The 17,662-nt window shown below is 40.2% G+C and overlaps 1 protein-coding gene and 1 non-coding gene across 2 annotated transcripts; both read left to right on the top strand.

Moving 5' to 3' along the window:
• The first annotated feature begins 1,232 nt into the window (after positions 1-1,232).
• On the top strand, positions 1,233-17,225 carry tmem214 (transmembrane protein 214). The gene is made up of 17 exons (XM_044016366.1): positions 1,233-1,506; positions 5,495-5,688; positions 5,990-6,140; positions 6,258-6,392; positions 6,822-6,904; positions 7,080-7,185; positions 8,848-8,929; positions 9,031-9,132; positions 9,833-9,974; positions 10,611-10,702; positions 10,783-10,831; positions 11,575-11,682; positions 13,400-13,517; positions 13,625-13,721; positions 13,889-14,057; positions 14,146-14,297; positions 16,047-17,225. Exons 1-17 carry the CDS (start codon positions 1,368-1,370, stop codon positions 16,171-16,173), a joined length of 2,046 nt encoding a protein of 681 aa, XP_043872301.1. The 5' UTR covers positions 1,233-1,367; the 3' UTR covers positions 16,174-17,225.
• Positions 17,226-17,567: 342 nt separating this feature from the next.
• On the top strand, positions 17,568-17,655 carry trnay-gua. Its single transcript is given in 2 exon segments — positions 17,568-17,604; positions 17,620-17,655. It is a non-coding gene; the product is annotated as a tRNA-Tyr (tRNA).
• The last annotated feature ends 7 nt before the right edge of the window (positions 17,656-17,662 follow it).

Below are 17,662 nucleotides of genomic sequence, written 5' to 3' on the forward strand. Positions count from 1 at the left end.
TTCTAAAAAGCAGCAGGAAGGAAGACTCATGTTGTTGTCAGCTGTTTGACGGTTGAAGCGGCAGCTTGAGAGCAGATGGTCCAGATGAAGGAATGATGATGAAAATACCTATTATTGGTGCCCTGTAATCATCCACGCTGATCACTAACTTGCACTGAAAGTAAGGGAAAAAAACAAGAATATGTGGCTACAATCTTGTATGTAACACTAATGGTCATTAATATATAGCTGTCTCTGTTTTAAAATGAACTTCATATGTTTTGCAGCTATAAGAACAATTCAACAGTTACAAATACAGTAAAGGTTCACGTGTACTACTCGGAAAACAAAGGTATATTTGGCAAAATATTGATTCAGTAGAACGCCCACTGTGGTCGGCAGTTAGGTTTCTGCCTCACATTAAAGGTGATAGTAAGTAAAATATGTACAACAGCAACAGTTTAAAAGTTACTGCAATCCCTTCCCATTTGAAAACATTGTTGGGGTACGAAGTACCAGATGGGACGTAGAAGGAAAAAAAAACCTCCAATAGAGACATTTTTTTGGGGAAGGCTTTTTTTTGAAGTTCCGTAGTTCAATATATCCAACATTGAGCGGCTAAATCAGTGCTATTTGCTGCTTTATTTGGACGAGCAACAGAACAAAACTAGCCCAAAACAGTTTTTAGCCCACAGATGAAAAGAATTGACTTAAAACACACACAAAAAAATCTATTGTTTCTTGGTTTTCTTCGGATAAACCTTTTTTTTGTGTGTGAAAATCAAAACCTGTATGAGACAACTCCAATTTCAATTGAGTTCAGTCAAAACTGATTTCTATCTTCTGTAAAATCAATTTAAATGCAACTAGAGTTTCTTCAGGTAAACTATTAACTGGTCAACTCATATTTCACCAAATGTTGAGCTAAGTTGAAGTAGAAATTTGGCATACATGAATTTGGCATACATGAAGAAAATCTTTAGGTATTTATATGTAAATCCCGCATGGATGAGTCCGTTTTAATCAATTAAATCAAAACTAATTCATATTTAACTGCATTGTGTGCTCAGTTAAAGTTCAAATGTGACATAACAACGTCCAAAAATTAATTATGTGTTTTCTAAAGGTAAACCTAACATTTACGATATATTTTCATAAAGAAAATCTAAACTGTAAATCTAAAAGAGCTCGTTTAAAAACAAATGTGGAAGTTAACGGTCCTCCACGTCACTCTGACGTCACGCCGACAAAGAGACGTGGCAGGCTTTTTATGTTTAAATGAACCGAGGTGTTTGCCGGAGCATCGTCCCGTCAAGCCTGGCCGTTTTCACCCAGCAGCAACAGCAGCGCCCCGACCCCGACACTATAACAGAACCAGGACCGAAGACATGGCTTCAAATAACGGCTCCGCCGGTAAATGGGAGGTGGTGAAGAAGGGAAAGAAGAACAACAGCTCCGGAAAGAACCCGAGTGAGAAGAACAGCGGCGGAAGGAAAGCGCTCGGCGAGTCCAACCTGCCGTCCCGACGTAAGTGAACGCGGCCCGCAGCAACTGCTGTTGCTCCTGCTCCATGAGCCGCTCACCTCTCTGTCTCTGTTCAAATGAATGAAAGAAACCCGGAGCTCCTGTTAACTTTATGTTTTCACACCAACTTCCCCCTTTTTACCGAGATAATGTCGCGAAAGAAGACACTTATGAGTCAGTTATGAGTGGACAAGCTAGCTAGCTCACATTTACGCAGCTTTCTCTAATATATTTACACATTTGACGTACTTATACTTTATATTTCCTCATTTACACGCTATTATATACACATGTGGGCTAATAGGTTTCCCCGTGTTGTGTGTTCCTTTTTTGCACACAGCAGAAAAAGAGTGAGAAAGCATTGTTAGCCAGCTAGCATGTGCGGTTAGCTTGTTAGCAGTTTTTTTTCCTCATAATTGTGTGTGTGTGTGTCAACAGAGGCGTCGTCATCACTGATTTCCTCTTTCTTCTGCTGTTGTCACACTTTGTTAAAACGGTCACATGATGTTGTTTCACTTTAGCTGAACTTTAAAAGAATCAACCATTAGCCCGTTACTGCTTAGCCTACACTGACAGCTGTCACCGCTGAGTGCTACGTTCACCATATTATCGTCACTGGGGTTAGGACGATAAACGACCTTATTATGTATCGCGATTTAAAATGAACTTGAAGTTGGTGGCTCTCCTGTATTGGGATAATCATGAATGCAGATATGGTATTTCACAATAAGTTCAGACTGAAACAATTACTCAACTAAAAGTGTTTTTGATGTATCAGCTTCTTAAATGTGAATGTTGTCTGGTTTATTTGCTCCATGTAACAAATAAATCATTAAATATTAATAATTTTGGCTTATGGACAAAACAAGCTGTTTGAGAAACATCATAATTTCCAGGGAAGAAAAACATTTATCAATATTTGTCAACATTTTCTGTCATTTTATGAAGCAAAATGGTGACTGTTTAATCGAGAAAATAATCAACTGATTAATAACTTGCACTTAAACCCAAATCACCTTCTTGTCTTCTGTTCAGTTGTCATTAAGGGGGAAACCTGAACTTTTTAAGGCAACCTGAGCAATTTAAATATCTCATATAAATAGAAAATGTTTACACTGTTTTTTTTAGTAGTTGTGTATGTAGTTAGCCCAACTGAATTCCTGGTATTCAAATACGTCTGCCCACTATAACTACTAAAGTTGTATGTAGAATGCACAAAGTAGATGTACAAGGTTTTATTTGCTAATATTACCTTACAAAGTCTACGTTTCCCCTCAACAACTGAGTGGTATTAAAGGAGCTGGCTTATATTTTCAGCAGAAAAACACAATATTACTGCACATTGAGACTTAAAACACCATGTTTTAATAAGTCTAAAAGTGATTCATGCTTTGATTATAGTCCTGATTAATTCTGTAGTTTATTTAAAATGTGAGAATGTTCTTGTTCCTTAAGAGTTTCTATAAACCCAAAAATATTCACCATGACATGAAACACAACAGATAATTTGAAAATACTGAAATGGAAACATTTTTCCTCTCATGCTTGAATTTGAATCGTTTCTACGCCCTATCTATCGTTAGTACACGACCATGTTCCAAAGTCCAGGTTTTCCATTGAATTTGCTTAAATACAGTGTCCTTCTACTCACTGGCTGCTACAAAAATAATGTGTCAGTAAAAGATTAGATCTGCCTCTGCCACTGCTGTTTGTTAATGCATTAGATTTATCAGAGAATCAGCCTGTCTGTTCAAAGTCTGTTTGAAAGTGACCCCTGTTCTGCCAGAGGGTTTTTATTTGGAGCAAATACATGTCCCTCTAACCGCCACAGTGTTATGTAAAGCACTTGATTTGCATTGATAAAGAGAGAGTAACTCAGCCTATATTTGTCACAGTGTTTCTCACTTCTGTGAGAGCCATATTTGCAAGGAAACCCTGGCAAAATGTGTCTGATTTTTACCTTGAAAGCGTTCTCTTTGATCAGTGTGTAGTGTATTTGACAGACTGGGTCTGAGGTCAACTGATATGATGATACCCATGTTTGTCTTTACATGTCTGGTGAAGTTTTCTGACTTTTCAACTTCTTCAATGTGAATATTTTCTGGTTTCTTTGGTCTTTATAACAAAGAAATCATTAAAACTGATTTGTGGTCAAAATACGACATTTGAGTTTTGATCATCATTTCCAGGTTTGGAAAACACTCAATCTAAGCAATTATTCAATTAATTGAGAAAATAATCTACTGATTAATCGATTATGAGGATTATCATTAGTTACAGTCCTAAAGCTAAGTAGAATTATTTACAACAAATGAAAATAATGTCATCTGAATTTACACACTGGACTATCTTTTTGGAATATCTGACCAAAGATCATATTTACTCTTTCAGCTGTCTGTGAATTAAATCTGCATTTCAGAGCGAACTATATGTATCTCCTTACTTCACAGGTGGAGTAGTGAATGCATGGATGAGAGATCAATTTGGACACAGTTCTGGTTTTAGTCAGCAGAAGGTCTTTGTGACAACGTAATCTGAGGAGACATACACTATAGTACGTTGCAACAGCGTGTCCCTTACAGCAGGAAGTGGAGTGACTCCTAACACCAGCAGAAGAAGAGACAGAGAGCTGACAGGAAAATTTACACATAGACGCTGAGCTAACAGTCTGTAGTAAAGCAGGCATCACATTTCTTCACTGTTTTGTAACAAAAAATTATATTTTCAATGCGATTACTCCCCAAAAAGAGATTAAAAAAGTGACCTGTATTTCTTTTATGATGGATTATGGTGTTTGAATTAGCTGTGAATCCACTTGGAGATGGATACAAAGCTGTCCATTCTTTTGCATCACTGCATTGATAGTCACAGCAACAGATGATGTAAATTTAGTATTCTGCGCAGCAGCAGCATGACCAGCTGACTGATCATTGAGCAACTGGTGACCTCTGTCAGCAACAACCACTCAAGTTTGAACTCTCGTGTGAAACCATACTTATATACATTACATTACATTACATGTCATTTAGCAGACGCTTTTATCCAAAGCGACTTACAATGGAATCAAGTACAATTAGCCAGGGGTGGTATCGAACTTGCGACCATGATGTCTTTGGTACACAAGGTAGGGTCTTAACCACTGAGCCACTCCACCCCCCGCAATACCGTAAATGTATTTGAATAAATTAATCTGAAAAAAGAGTGCAAGTGCATTATGGTGGTGGTGAAATATGGACATAAACATGTAATTTACATCGTCCCTGTTATTTTAAGTGTTGATTTTTTGTTTTTAATTAAAAGGCAAGTAGATTTTGAGCCTAGTGTTCTTAGATTTTTAACAATCTGTTCCTTTGAAACTTGAAGTTATTTTACTATTATTAGCTGAGTAATGAATAATTATCATGATTATTTAAAAAAATGGCAAATATCAGCTAGTTGACCTCTACTTTATAACAGTCAGCTTTTCAAACTACGTCAGTGTTAGAAATACAATACAGTACAGAGTTTTCCAAGCTTAAAACCTGGGTTTAATGTTGGTATAAAGAGCTATAATGTAAAAAGTAGTAGAAAACATAACAAACAATGTTTGAATTGGTCAGAGAAGGTTAAATTTGGGGTTTTAGCTGGAAGTGGTTTTGCTTTGAAGAGGGTGTCAACAAGTTATGCACAGAGGAAAATGAACGGTACAGCTGTTGCTTAAAACTCTGTCCCCTATGTGAATTGTAATGGATGTTTCAAGATTGTGGGATAATAACCGCCTATTACGCAAACCACAAGCGAGGGAGGGTGTTCAAGATCAGTAAGGCATTGGATGTAAGTGAAGAGCAGCCAGGGAGGGGAATACCTCACTCCTTCTGGACTAACTTGATTTTCAAGACACTGGGGTGATTGAAGAAAGAGTTTAAAGAGGATCAAAGAAGTTTTTTCAGTTAGTCGTCTGTTATATTCCAAGAAAGGCGTGTCTCACTGCAGCTGCCCCTGTTTCTTTCAGCGCCCCTGAAGATGTCAGAGACTCTGTTCGAGGGCTTCGAGAAGATGGGGAAGAAACAGAACAAGGAGCAGGTTCCTCCGCCGCCCGAGCCCCAAAACAAGAAGCAGCCGTCAAGTAAACCATCCAAGAAACCACACTCCACCAATACGGTCACGTCTGCGAATTTCAAGAACCTTGAGGAGGCCTTCAAAGCTGTGAGTAATGTTCATTCCTGTTCAGCTCCAGGATATCAGGGCATTTTAAAACGACTTATTTGTCGAGGAATGTGTTTTAACATTCTTACGAGTTGTGTGGATTTGTTTTGCCCCAAATCTTCTTATTTTCTTTGTGAAAAAGCCACACATGCCATCGCTGTAAAGTTCTTCAAGGCCGCACAGAAACAGTGAAGCACTGTGGCGTCTTTTAGAGCGAATAATCACATGCTGAACACATCTTTCTCTCCACATAATGAGTGCGTTGTTTATCCGAGTTTACAGCCCTTGTTTCTGTTTTTAGCTGGATGTTGGGGACCTGAAGCAGCAGTTGGCTCGCAGTCAGACTCTGTTCCCTGATAATCCGTCGGTCTGGGTCAAAGACCTGGCAGGTTACCTCAACCTCAAGCTGACCGTACCAGAGACTGAGCCAACACTCAGCAGCCATGTCCACGGTCTGTCAAAACACACACACTCCAACGCTCCAAATATGAAAATATTTACTTCCATAGCTCAAATAAAAAGTCAGCACTTAACTCATTTCCACCATTTTCACTTTACCCCCCCTCCAGATTACCCATACTGCCTTACAGGAAAAGAGCTGAAGGGTGTGATCAAAGGCCTCCTTGGACGCTGCAGCGACATTCTGCCAGATTTCTTCGACCACTGTGTTCACACGATGCTCAGGGAGCTGGACAGACAGTCAGGTAAATGCAACGTCTCACACAAAGAGGTGTAAGTGGCCTCATCCTCCTAGATTTTGTTATATATTTAGTTATGTTTATTTGCTTGTTTATTAGGTGCAGGTATGTGGCATGAATTCAGTCTAACCTTGCTATAAATCTTATGTTTATTAAGTTTATATTGTGCAGCTTTTGCTGTGGCGCCCCTGAAAGAGAGAGGGAAGCTGAAAGAGGAAGATATTGTTCAGTTCTTGTTCTGTAGTTTTAGACTGAAATACTTTGTGGCTACTGTACCTAATAAACTGGCAACTGAGTGCCTTCGCTGCCGATTTAATAGAAATATGAACATGTGGAAGAGGAAACAGTTCAGAAGTTGGAACGAATGTCCACCTTTACGTGTCCACCTTTGATCAAATATCCGACAGCTTTTTCTGTGTCTTTCTCCCCCCTCAGGAGAACCACTGCATGGCTACAGAGTTTGCATTCAGGCACTCTTACAGGACAAACCCAGAATAGCCACTCAAAATCTGCCAGAGGTGAGTGAGAGTAATTATATAGACAAAAAACTAACAAACAATGCAAATTGATGAATTTTCTCTCTTTTTAAAGCCGTAAACTGAGCAGCCAACCGGTTTCACTTCTGTTCTCCAATGACAAAATTGTGCAGTAGTATGTTGAAATGCCCTTTATCGCTCTTTCCTTCCTCTGCAGTATTTGGAGTTATTGAGGTCGGTTCAGAATCGTCCGGCAAAGTGTCTGACGATCATGTGGGCTCTGGGACAAGCAGGATTTCATGACCTCAGCCAAGGACTAAGAGGTAACAGACAGTGAAACACTTTCACAGCTGTAAAGTTTGCGCACTACTCTTTGTCCTAGACTGTCCTTTCACCCACTTTTATGACACAACAAGTAAAGGCAAGTTTATTCATGGCACAAGACGACAACAGGGGAATTCAATTCAGAGATAAACAGGGAAAAAGCAGTTGGACAGAAATGACTGTTTTATTAAAATAGGAACGCCTGTCTAACATACGAAAACGACTTTGCTTTTTTTGTCTTCTGGCATTTTTGGAGCCATTGAATGCTATTTGTTCAGAAAAAACATCCTTACATTTACCAATTAATGCAACTTTGGAAAAATAGCCCCACCTCTCCACGTCATCTTCTCTTGATTTCGGTTTATTTCTGTGATATACATACATTTATATATGTATGTGTGTGTGTGTATATATATATATTTATGTGTGTGTGTGTGTGTATATATATATATATATTTATGTGTGTGTATATATTTATACATATATGTGTGTGTGTGTGTGTATATATACAGCATTTATAATCGTTTTCAGGGGGTTTAGTGTGTACGAATACATTTCTTGAAACAATGCCGTGTTTATGGAAAACTTTTGTTGTTGAAGTGATACTTGGACAATTTTATAATCGTGTTAAATGTGGATGTCAAACTCCAGGTCCGTGACTGCACAAAGATTCCTTTCTGTGCCGCTACAGATTGAATCAGAGCTCTGAGTCATTCATAACTTTAAAGTTTAGAGTTATAATCAGTGCCCATCCACTGATAATCTCCAAACACATGATAGCAGGCGCGTGCATGTGCACGCACGCGCGTGTGAGGTGTGGTGCGGTGCAGTGTGTGTTTGAGGCTGTGTGGTGGGAGAGTGGGTGTCGGTGTGTGTGGGCACCGGGTGGGGAATGTTCTTAGAAGATTACACAACAACCTTCATCTGCAAAATAGATGAGCATCATTTGCCTCCATTAAGGCAAAGAAACGTGGAGTTTGAAGACTACAAAAGACACTTTCGTATTATTAACAGGAAAAAAATGCATCAGTAAAAACTGGAGCACATTGATCACATCGCTGGGAATTTAAAGAGACTATAGACAATTTTTAATGTTGCATGTTGTGCATTTTAAGCATTGTAAGCACACGTGTGGATGTGAAACAAATGTTTATATATACAGTATAAGACTGAAAACTGTTTATTTTCGTTGTGTCTTATTATATAATTCAAAGCAGCAGAGCCCTAGTTGGCATAACTCCTCCTCAGACACTGTAACTATATAAAAATCCTGTAGCTGTTAAAACGTGTCTTTTGTCGATGCTGAAAACACACAGAAAAGCTCTGCACTTTAGTTAAAAGTCCTAAAGATGAAGAAACTAAAGTATGGAAGAATTTCTCACGTGGGGTGACATTCAGAAGAGATATTTTTATCATTTTTGCTCGGACTGGTATAGTTACAGTTACAGAATAGTTTCTTTGTGACATTTATTGATTTGTCACTTTTGTTTGACCTCCGTTACACTGCTCCACTTTACGCCACACAATTACTTTTGTGTTTTGTTTTCCCTTTATTGTTTGGATGTCTCTGCTCTGGGCTTTTATTTTCTTTAAAAGGGAAAGCTGAATAAATGATCCGTCAGTTTGAGGTGAATTAAATGTTTTTATTTTTGTGTTTTCAGTGTGGCTGGGTATCATGCTTCCTGTGCTCGGAGTGAAATCCTTGTCTGCGTATGCCATAGCCTATCTGGATCGACTTCTTCTGTAAGTCTGTTCAAGAAATGTCAACGTTATTAATGTAAAATACAATGTTCTCTTAGTAATTTATTCACCTTTTGCTGTTTTTAATCTTTTTCTTCCTTTAGACTTCATGCAAACCTGACAAAGGGATTTGGCATCATGGGTCCTAAAGAGTTCTTTCCTTTACTGGATTTTGCATTCATGCCCAAGAATGCTCTGTCATCAAGGTACACACACTGCTACACAATCTTTGTAACTGTTGTGTTTCATATTTTGAGATATGAGAGGAAACTTCTATATAGTTTTATTGTTGAAGCAACAAGTACAAAACACAGCTGTGGGCTCCGCTAAGTGTAACTACCCTCACGCTGGTGCATCTCAGAAGAGCACGTGATACGGAGAACTAAGATCCGCTGTAGTCTGGCATGTGTTGAAGTGTGATTGGTGGGGATGAGCTGTGGTTTAGATGTAGTGCTCCTGAGTTGGCGCACACACTGGGTCACCAGCCTCTTGGCACGATGTCAGTGAATCAGATTGAGCCGCACCTAGATTGGTCCCTCCTTTCCAGCAGCTGCACTATAGGACAGCCTTATGAACTGTTATTTTGTATGTATAAAAGATATGTTCCCAAATAACATCATTGCAAAGTGCTGGAATACATTTGTGTATAAATGTGATTAGTGGGAATTTTGCCCGGATGTTAAACATATAGAAATATGCACTCAAGCACTGAAAATCACAGAATGACCAGAAACATGTTGGAGCTACATATTTTTGACAGTTTCCACCTCCCGTTCCTCTTTAAAACCAACTACTGATAGAGTGTCGTCATCTGTGCATAATGATGTGCTGTCACCCTGAACGCTTTAAAAAAGAAAAGGGGAAAAAAAGGATTATTTTTTAATGAACCCATTACTCTCTGCTCAGTCTGCAGGAACAGCTGAGACATCTGTATCCTCGACTCAAAGTCCTGGCTTTCGGAGCCAAACCTGAGAGCACGTTACACACGTATCTGCCGTCATTCTTGTCCAGAGCCACGTCACACTGTCCAGACGACATGAAGAAGGAGGTGAGACTCGAGATCTGTTTTGTGTTCAAAGTCAGTGGGTTCACCCGGTAGTTGTGGGTAAATTGTGACGTCATGAACGCACTGGAAACATAGCGAGTCAGAAACGGAAACTGCAAAACCATGGAATGGAGTTCATTGACAATGTTACAGTGATGACTATTATGAAACTTTTACCTCAGTCCCAATCAATCTTTCAATTCATCTAAATGATGAATTTAAGTATATTAAACTTTCCCAAGTTCTAAACCTCAACAAATATATGCAAATGACTCAAGAGAAAGTTCTTTTTTATTGTACCTTTTTTAGCAGCATGAGCAGTTACATTGTTTTTATTATAGTCTGTATATTATCCTGAACTGTTGCTGTAACTTTTAACTTCTTTTATCGACAGGATGTAGGTGAGGGTTGTACCACCGTTTGTGTTAGTTTCCGTGTATTTTACTCCTCTGCAATGAAATGAATCATCAATAGGAAACCTGTTTCACTGTCTTCACCAACTCCAGCATCATTCTACTGCAGCCGCAAGATATTTACTCACTTTATTCTCCCTAAAAAACATTTTACATGGATGGATGTTGGAATTTCTCAAAAGTAATTATTCATTCTGTGTCTCTTTTCTTTTGTCGTTTCTTGCAGCTTCTCAGCAGTATGACAGAGTGTTTGTGTGTGGACGTACAGAGTCTTGGAGTATGGAGGCAGCTCTATACCAAACACTTACCCCAATCCAGGTGAGAAAGACACACTTGAGGGACATTTAGAGAAGTAGCTGAGATTTTTGTAGCTGACAAAAAATGTTTTCTTTTTCCAGTCTGCTGTTGAATCATTTGTTAAAGTCCTGGAACAGCCTGCCACCAAAGGTAGGTCTGACTCCTGCCGCCACTACATGTGAGGGTTTAAAAAATCACTTCCCTTGAAACTGTACAGAAAAAACTGAGGAAAATACAGAATCAGTGTATGAATCAACACTAACTCACTGTGACGCTTGAAGGAAGGATGAGAGAGTTAAACAAAAAAGTCCATTTAATGTTTATTTGTAGAGCACATCCAAAAACAAACATGCCCACAGTGGAAAGTCCTATTGTTTTTGTTTCAATTGTATTTTTCTACAACTTCTGCTGCTTCTGGACTAATTCAATTTCAATTCAGTTTTATTTGTATAGCGCCGATTCACAACATACATTATCTCAAGGCTCTGTACATAGACAACATCATCGAGAGCAGGGGAAACCCAACAATTCACACAATGAGCAAGCACTATAGCATCACTGGAGAGAAAAAACTTGTGACAGAACCAGAATCAAAGATATGCAGCCATCTGCCTAGACAGGTTGGGGTGAAAGGAAAAATGGGTGACAGGAAAGGTGGGAGAAAGGACAAGAGACAAATTAGAATCCATCCCTCCATTTTATTTAAACGGCAACATCATATAAAAGGATTCAAAAATAAAAGTCTGACTTCACAGCCACTTTGATGACATCACATGAAGATCAAAGTACACCATCACATGGTATCACAAAGCTTAGAGCCCTGTCATAGCTGACTTTCTGATAAGTTAAAAAACAACTTTGACCTCTGCATTTGTACCTTTCAACTATTTTAGCTGCGTAAAAACCTTGAAGAGACAATCCAGTCATTCAAAGTGACCAATGAGGAGATGAGAGACGGCAGTGAAACTCGGGACCTTCAGGAGTGCAACGACCTGTGCCAGGTGAGTCCGCCACAGCAACCAGGTTTCCATCACAATGTATTGCACCTTTTTTTTTTTTTTTAACACCAAGATGAGCAGTAGGCTGCGCAAAATAGTTGTTTTTGCATGGCGGTGTGTTATTGTTCTGGTCTTCTTGTGCACAAAATGAAGATGTTCTAGTGTGTCGGGCTGAACGAGGTGTTGTCTCACACTTGGTAAGTCAAGTGTCCATACAGCATTTACCTCCTGTGTGAGAAGCGTAGGTGCGATGGTATTCCAGTTCACACGCAGGATCATCTGATCTGAGAAAAAAGAGGCGTGTGTGTGAGACCATGTGACCATGTTCAGCAGCTTTTAAAGGAGCTGCCGGGCGGTAGGAAAAGGAAGTCCACAGAGAAGGTTCATGGATGTTGTTAAGGAGGACGTGTAACAGAAGGGGACATGATGGAAGCAGGCCTGGGTTACACCAATACTTGCCATTGCATTGTTATATTGATTTGCTTCTGGTAGTCTTTCTCAGCTTGTGCCTATCACCACCATTAAGCTCCTTTTGGAACAATCCTGTATCTTCACACTGATCCAGGTTGTGATTGTGCTCCAGATGTGTGCGACGCGTCTCCTGGTGAAGCGTGACATCCCCTGCATGTCGCTGTGGAAGGATTTCTTCCTTTGCCATCCGAAGATCATCTGCTTCAGCTGCACGGCGCCTCGCATTGCGCGCGGTGTTGCTCGCCAGCCGAGCTTTCCGTGCGTCATCTGTCTCGGCCGCGCGGCACCTTGCCTTGCGCGCGGCATCGCTTGCCAATCGAGCTCGCCTTGCGTCGTCTGTCTCGGCTTTGCGGCACCTCGCCTTGCGTGCGGCATCCCTCTCCAGCCGAGCTCGTCTTGCGTCGTCTGTCTCGGCCTCGCGGCGTCTTGCCTTGCGTGCGGCATCATTTGCCAGTCGAGCGCTCCGCGTCTCATCTGTCTCGGACTCACGGCGCTCCGCCCTGCGTGCGGCATCCTTTGCCAGCCGAGTTTGCCGCGTGTCATCAGTCTCTGTTTCGCGCCGCCTTGCCCTGCGTGCGGCATCCCTTGCTAGTCGGGCTTGCCGTGTGGCGTCTGTCTCGTCTTCACGCCGCCTTGCCCTGTGTGCTGCGTCCTTTGCCACCCCAGCACGCCATGCGTAGACTGTCTCTGCATCTTGTGCAAGGCACGTTGCCTTGCTTATCAACACTTTATTGGCAGGGATGTCTTTAGGCATGCGTAAGCGGTTTGTTTAGCAGTGGGGCTGGTCCTGGTTTGACGGCAGAGAGAATCTATTAAGGTTCACTGCTACCTCTTCCTTTGTTCAGAGGCGTCAAAGGACTTGCCTTTGATATGCCATGGTTTTGATGAGGGTGCTGTGCAAGAATATTTATCACAAGAAGAGGGGGAAGAACTGTCATTAAGAACTTAAAACTGTGGCATACAGTTCTGCAAGCAACTCTCTGTGTACAGGGTGCTGGAAAACATTAGTAGGTAAAGGGATAGGGCTTAGTAAGTCGCCAGCCAAGTATGAAGTCTGGAAAGATCAAATATTGAAAAACAAAATGCCGAAGACGAAGACGAATTGAAGACGTTCAACACCAATGACAACTTAACTTGAATTGCTTCAAAGCCTTTTTCATGGTTAACAGAAAACATGTTTTAAACCAGTTGTAGTGCATTGGTATCAGCATGTCGACCTAAGTAGAATGTGTTTTGCTCTTGTCACCAGAATCTGCAGGTGAGGATGCGCGGCCGGGGCTTCCCCTGGTCCAAAGTGCTCATGGTTCTGTGCGTGTTTGCCGTCAGCTTTATCGCACACGACGTCAGATCTCACGGCTCCTTCACAGGTCTGTCTCTTACAGAAGAACCTCCTCCCTCCGAGTCTGTTTCTGTCGACTTTTTGATTTGTTTTCTTTTAAGGTCATTTTTTATTAATCGTTGTTGCTTGTTTTAGATTCCACCACAGCCAGATATCTGCACAGTTCAGGGGTCACAGCCGTTTCTCAGCAGGCATGGAGCAAAATAACAGTCTACTCCAAACGGGGCTTCAGGTATGACCTCAAACTTTCATTAGTTTTTAACCCTTGGTTAATAATTGACTCATTTTGACATAGAAAGGTCAACTGTTGACCTTTCAAGTCAACGATTCAAGTTTTGAGCAGTTAATTGATCCACTTTTTCAGTTTGTGTGACAACTTGTGTTTTGTTTTTCCTGCAGCTGGTTGGAGAAAAACACTCCATATTACTACTCTGAGTGTGTGCGGGTCTTGGGGCCGCTAATTGAGCGGAGTTTAGAGAAGACAAAAGCAGCAGCCATTTTCATCTTTGAGAACACGTCACACTTTATTCTCTGGGTCAAAGAAAAGACTCCGCTGGCTATAGAATGGGTAAGTACTTAGTTCAAATGTCAACATGTCACTCACTGATGTTTAATGCTTCATGGACAATAATATCCTTTTCCATTTCTTTGCTCAGATGTACACAAACACTCCGGACAGCGTGTTTCAGGTGTTGGCGTATCTGAAGGAGCTCCTCCTCCTCCTCCATCAAAACTACATCCTGCCAGCACTGGCCTACATATCTGAGCTGCTACAGCGAGCGTGGACCAACCTACAGGATTCCTGCAAGTCAGTGCTTTTTTAAAAAAAACATCGACCTAGATTTTAGATTTTTACCCAACCTTGCCTGCCTGATGATGAAGATTTAGCTGCTGCAACGTCGCAAATACGGCGTTGAAGATTAAAATTTCCTAGTCGACACACTCATGTAATGCAACTTTGGACAAAACATTGTGCTGCACAACAACAATTACTTTGATTTGTTGTTTGGTCCAAAAATTTTAGAAAATGGTGAAAATGACAAATCAGTGTTTGTCAAAGACAAAAAGACGGCTACAAATATCTTTATTTATATTTGTCAGCAAACAAAAGATACTCAGTTTTACTGTCACAGAGAAATAAATATACTATATATAATAAATGTAAATGTTTCTTTTTTCTGATGCCATATACCTTCAAGGAGAGTCCTTCATTCCCTATGACGTTGGGTTACTAAACTCAATAATCAGCATGCTCTTTTAACAGGACAGTTTGTTCATTATTTATTCACTTTGTGATTTTACATTTACAAATTTACAAAACAGAGCATATTCACAACAATGTTCTGTCTATCTGTCCTTATATTTATTTATGTATTGAAATAGCTTGAATACCTTATTTATCTATTTAAAACTGCAAAACAGTAGCTGTTGCTTTCCAAGGATCAATATACCAAGGGTTGGGTGATATGTGTGTAGTAGAGTGTGGGTCATGCACACATCCTGGATTTTAATTTTGTCAGAGCCCGACAAATACACAACACAGTTGGCGTAAGATGAAACAAACTCTGTCATGCAGGAGTTTGTTAGCCTTTATTTATGGTTACAGAAAATGACAGAAGTTATTGTTACATCCAGGAGGAAGCAACTACTAACCCTATGAACAACAAGTGTTTACACTGTGTTTTCAATTTAAAAAAAGAAGATGATATTCAAATTCACCTTTCACCTTTCTTTTTCTGATGATTTGCATCTATTTTAGCTTTAGTACAACCAAACACACACCTGCCTGTAGTTGCATTAGCCTTTAAACAATGTGGGCAGTAACCAGCCAAACCTGTTCCATACTACTGAGGAGACAGTCCCTACACACCAGAACGAGTAAGTAGAAGTACTGTGGACAGAAACCGTTGAGAACAATTGGGGAGAAACTGCAAACGTTTTTAATTGTACAGTTTTTTTTTAGCAACGTGGAGCCAGTGTTTTTGGGAGCCCTCAAACACTATTTTTGGAATGAATATAAAAATATAAATTACAACTTCAGTAAAGCTCCACCTCTCTTACTCTTGCCTTGTTGTCATCATCTTCTTCCTCTTGTGTTTGGAGTTTTTTCATGACCCGTGACCTTGATGTGACTTTCTGTGGCTGAGTTACAGCTCCACACTGCAGCGTTTAGAGGTTGCTTTTTTTTTTAGGGTTTTTATTATGGCTGAACAATTAATCGAAATTTAATCAAAACTGCAACGCGGCCTATTGTAATTAGGAATAATTTAAATATGCTTCCAGCACTAGTTGTTATGTGTATAAACATTTTTTGAAACAATGCTGTGTTTATAGAAAACTTTCAAAGAAAAGATTGACGAAGGAAACTTCTTTTATCCAGGGAGCCCAAGGGGAGGAGCAGTGAAAGTTAAAGAGATGTTGACTTTCTTAAAAACAAATCTCTCAATACACCATGAATTCAAATGAATCAATTAAATCGATGACTTGTCCCGTCGTACAATAATGTCGTCTGATTCTGAACCTGAGAAACACATTTGTCTTTTGTTTTTTCTCGCAGTGGTGAGGTGTCCGTGTCGTGCCTGCAGGGTCACGCCGTCTCCTTCACCAACTCCACGTGGAACCTGCTCCAGCACACGACGACATCTATCAAGACATGGGCTCAGAAGCTGCTAACGCGAGCATGATGACACCACAACGACAATAACAAAGCTGACTAATTTTACATACACACAAGAAATAACACACCCACACACACACACTGACCCAGCCTAAGGCTGCCTTTAAGTGCATCGGATCCTCTCCAAAGCCATGATTGGACACTGTGGGGGTCAGAGAAACAAAAGCTTACTCTAAAGGACTCGTATTTCTCTTGTTTCGGTGAAATTTTACCAATCAGTTGCTGTTGTATAGTTGGTTTTTTTTCTTTTCTTTTCTACCAATCCTCTTTGTCACTTCTGGATGCGGAGGTCGTCTCTTTCTCTCTTCCTCGGTTTTCTACTGCAAATTTCAACTGTTGCTTTGAACAGACTATGTAATTTATAGTTGGATGTAAGTTTATAGATGATTTATAAACCGTTTTTTAATTTAACAATACAAAAAAAGGTGTTAGTGTGAAAGGATGCTGAAGGGCAGGGAGAAAACCAAAAAAAAATAATTTAACAGTTAAACGTTGTGGGCCATGTTCATCTTCTACACTTTGTCCTGCTTACTTCAAAAGTCAGATTAGTTTAAATATGGATGTGTTAGAAGTGCAGTGACTCCTGCAGAAGATTTGGAGTTGGAAGCGTGAGAAAATAACAGAAGAAAGAAAAATATACTCACTGACTTTATGTCTTGCACTTCATCTCATCTTTGCTGCTTGTTCCGTTTCTCTTTTCCCCCCATTTTGCGTCTTTTCATCTATTATCAGCAGCTCAACACAACAGCTATGTTCTCATACTTAAAGGCTGACAGTGTCCTGTCTGTCTGTCTGTGTGTGTGTGTGAGTGAGTGAGTGAGAGTCAGAGTGCATGGTTCAATGCACTTGTCTCATAGATTCATTAACCCTGTGCCAACATCCTCCTCCCCCTGCGCACGCCGTAAAAACGTCACCTCACAAGAAGAAGAATACCTAATCTGACCAATCTGATTTGTTAACCTATTCTCCTTGAAAAAGCAAAACTGTCTGGATGGATATGGCAGTGATTATTGTCTTACTTTGTAATGTGAATGATTTATAATAAAGAGTTCAACCCTGGTCACTGTTTGATATGAATTATTTCATCTGTCTGGGGTCTTTACTATTATGTTCTCATAATCTGGCTTCACTGTATGTGTCCTCTATGTACGTGGTTTTGAATTTTAATGAATCACAAGAAATGGCAAAACACTGTTGGGCCTGGTGATGTGATCAACAAGGTGATTGTTGTGTTGTGTGTTATGTGTTTGCATAACGATTAACTACATTTCTTTCATGACTCAAAGCTTATTAAGGAGTTTGGTCATATTCAAAGTCACTTGCATCACTCTACTTATAATATATGTTGATATGGTTGGACTTGCATTTTAAGTGGACAATTGTTAGCCGTGGTTAATATCCCCTTCGATAGCTCAGTTGGTAGAGCGGAGGACTGTAGGCAATACTGTGAGAAATCCTTAGGTCGCTGGTTCGAATCCGGCTCGAAGGAGGACACT

Source organism: Solea senegalensis, unplaced genomic scaffold, assembly GCF_019176455.1.
Source record: "Solea senegalensis isolate Sse05_10M unplaced genomic scaffold, IFAPA_SoseM_1 scf7180000014403, whole genome shotgun sequence".
Taxonomy (NCBI): Eukaryota; Metazoa; Chordata; class Actinopteri; order Pleuronectiformes; family Soleidae; genus Solea; species Solea senegalensis.

Excerpts from the sequence above, each read along its gene's own strand:
- tmem214 (XM_044016366.1), top strand. The coding sequence starts at position 1,368 with ATGGCTTCAAATAACGGCTCCGCCGGTAAATGGGAGGTGGTGAAGAAG. Across the intron at positions 14,058-14,145 it reads CTCCGCTGGCTATAGAATGG|ATGTACACAAACACTCCGGA; the intron begins GTAAGTACTTAG and ends TTCTTTGCTCAG. Across the intron at positions 14,298-16,046 it reads AACCTACAGGATTCCTGCAA|TGGTGAGGTGTCCGTGTCGT; the intron begins GTCAGTGCTTTT and ends TTTTTCTCGCAG.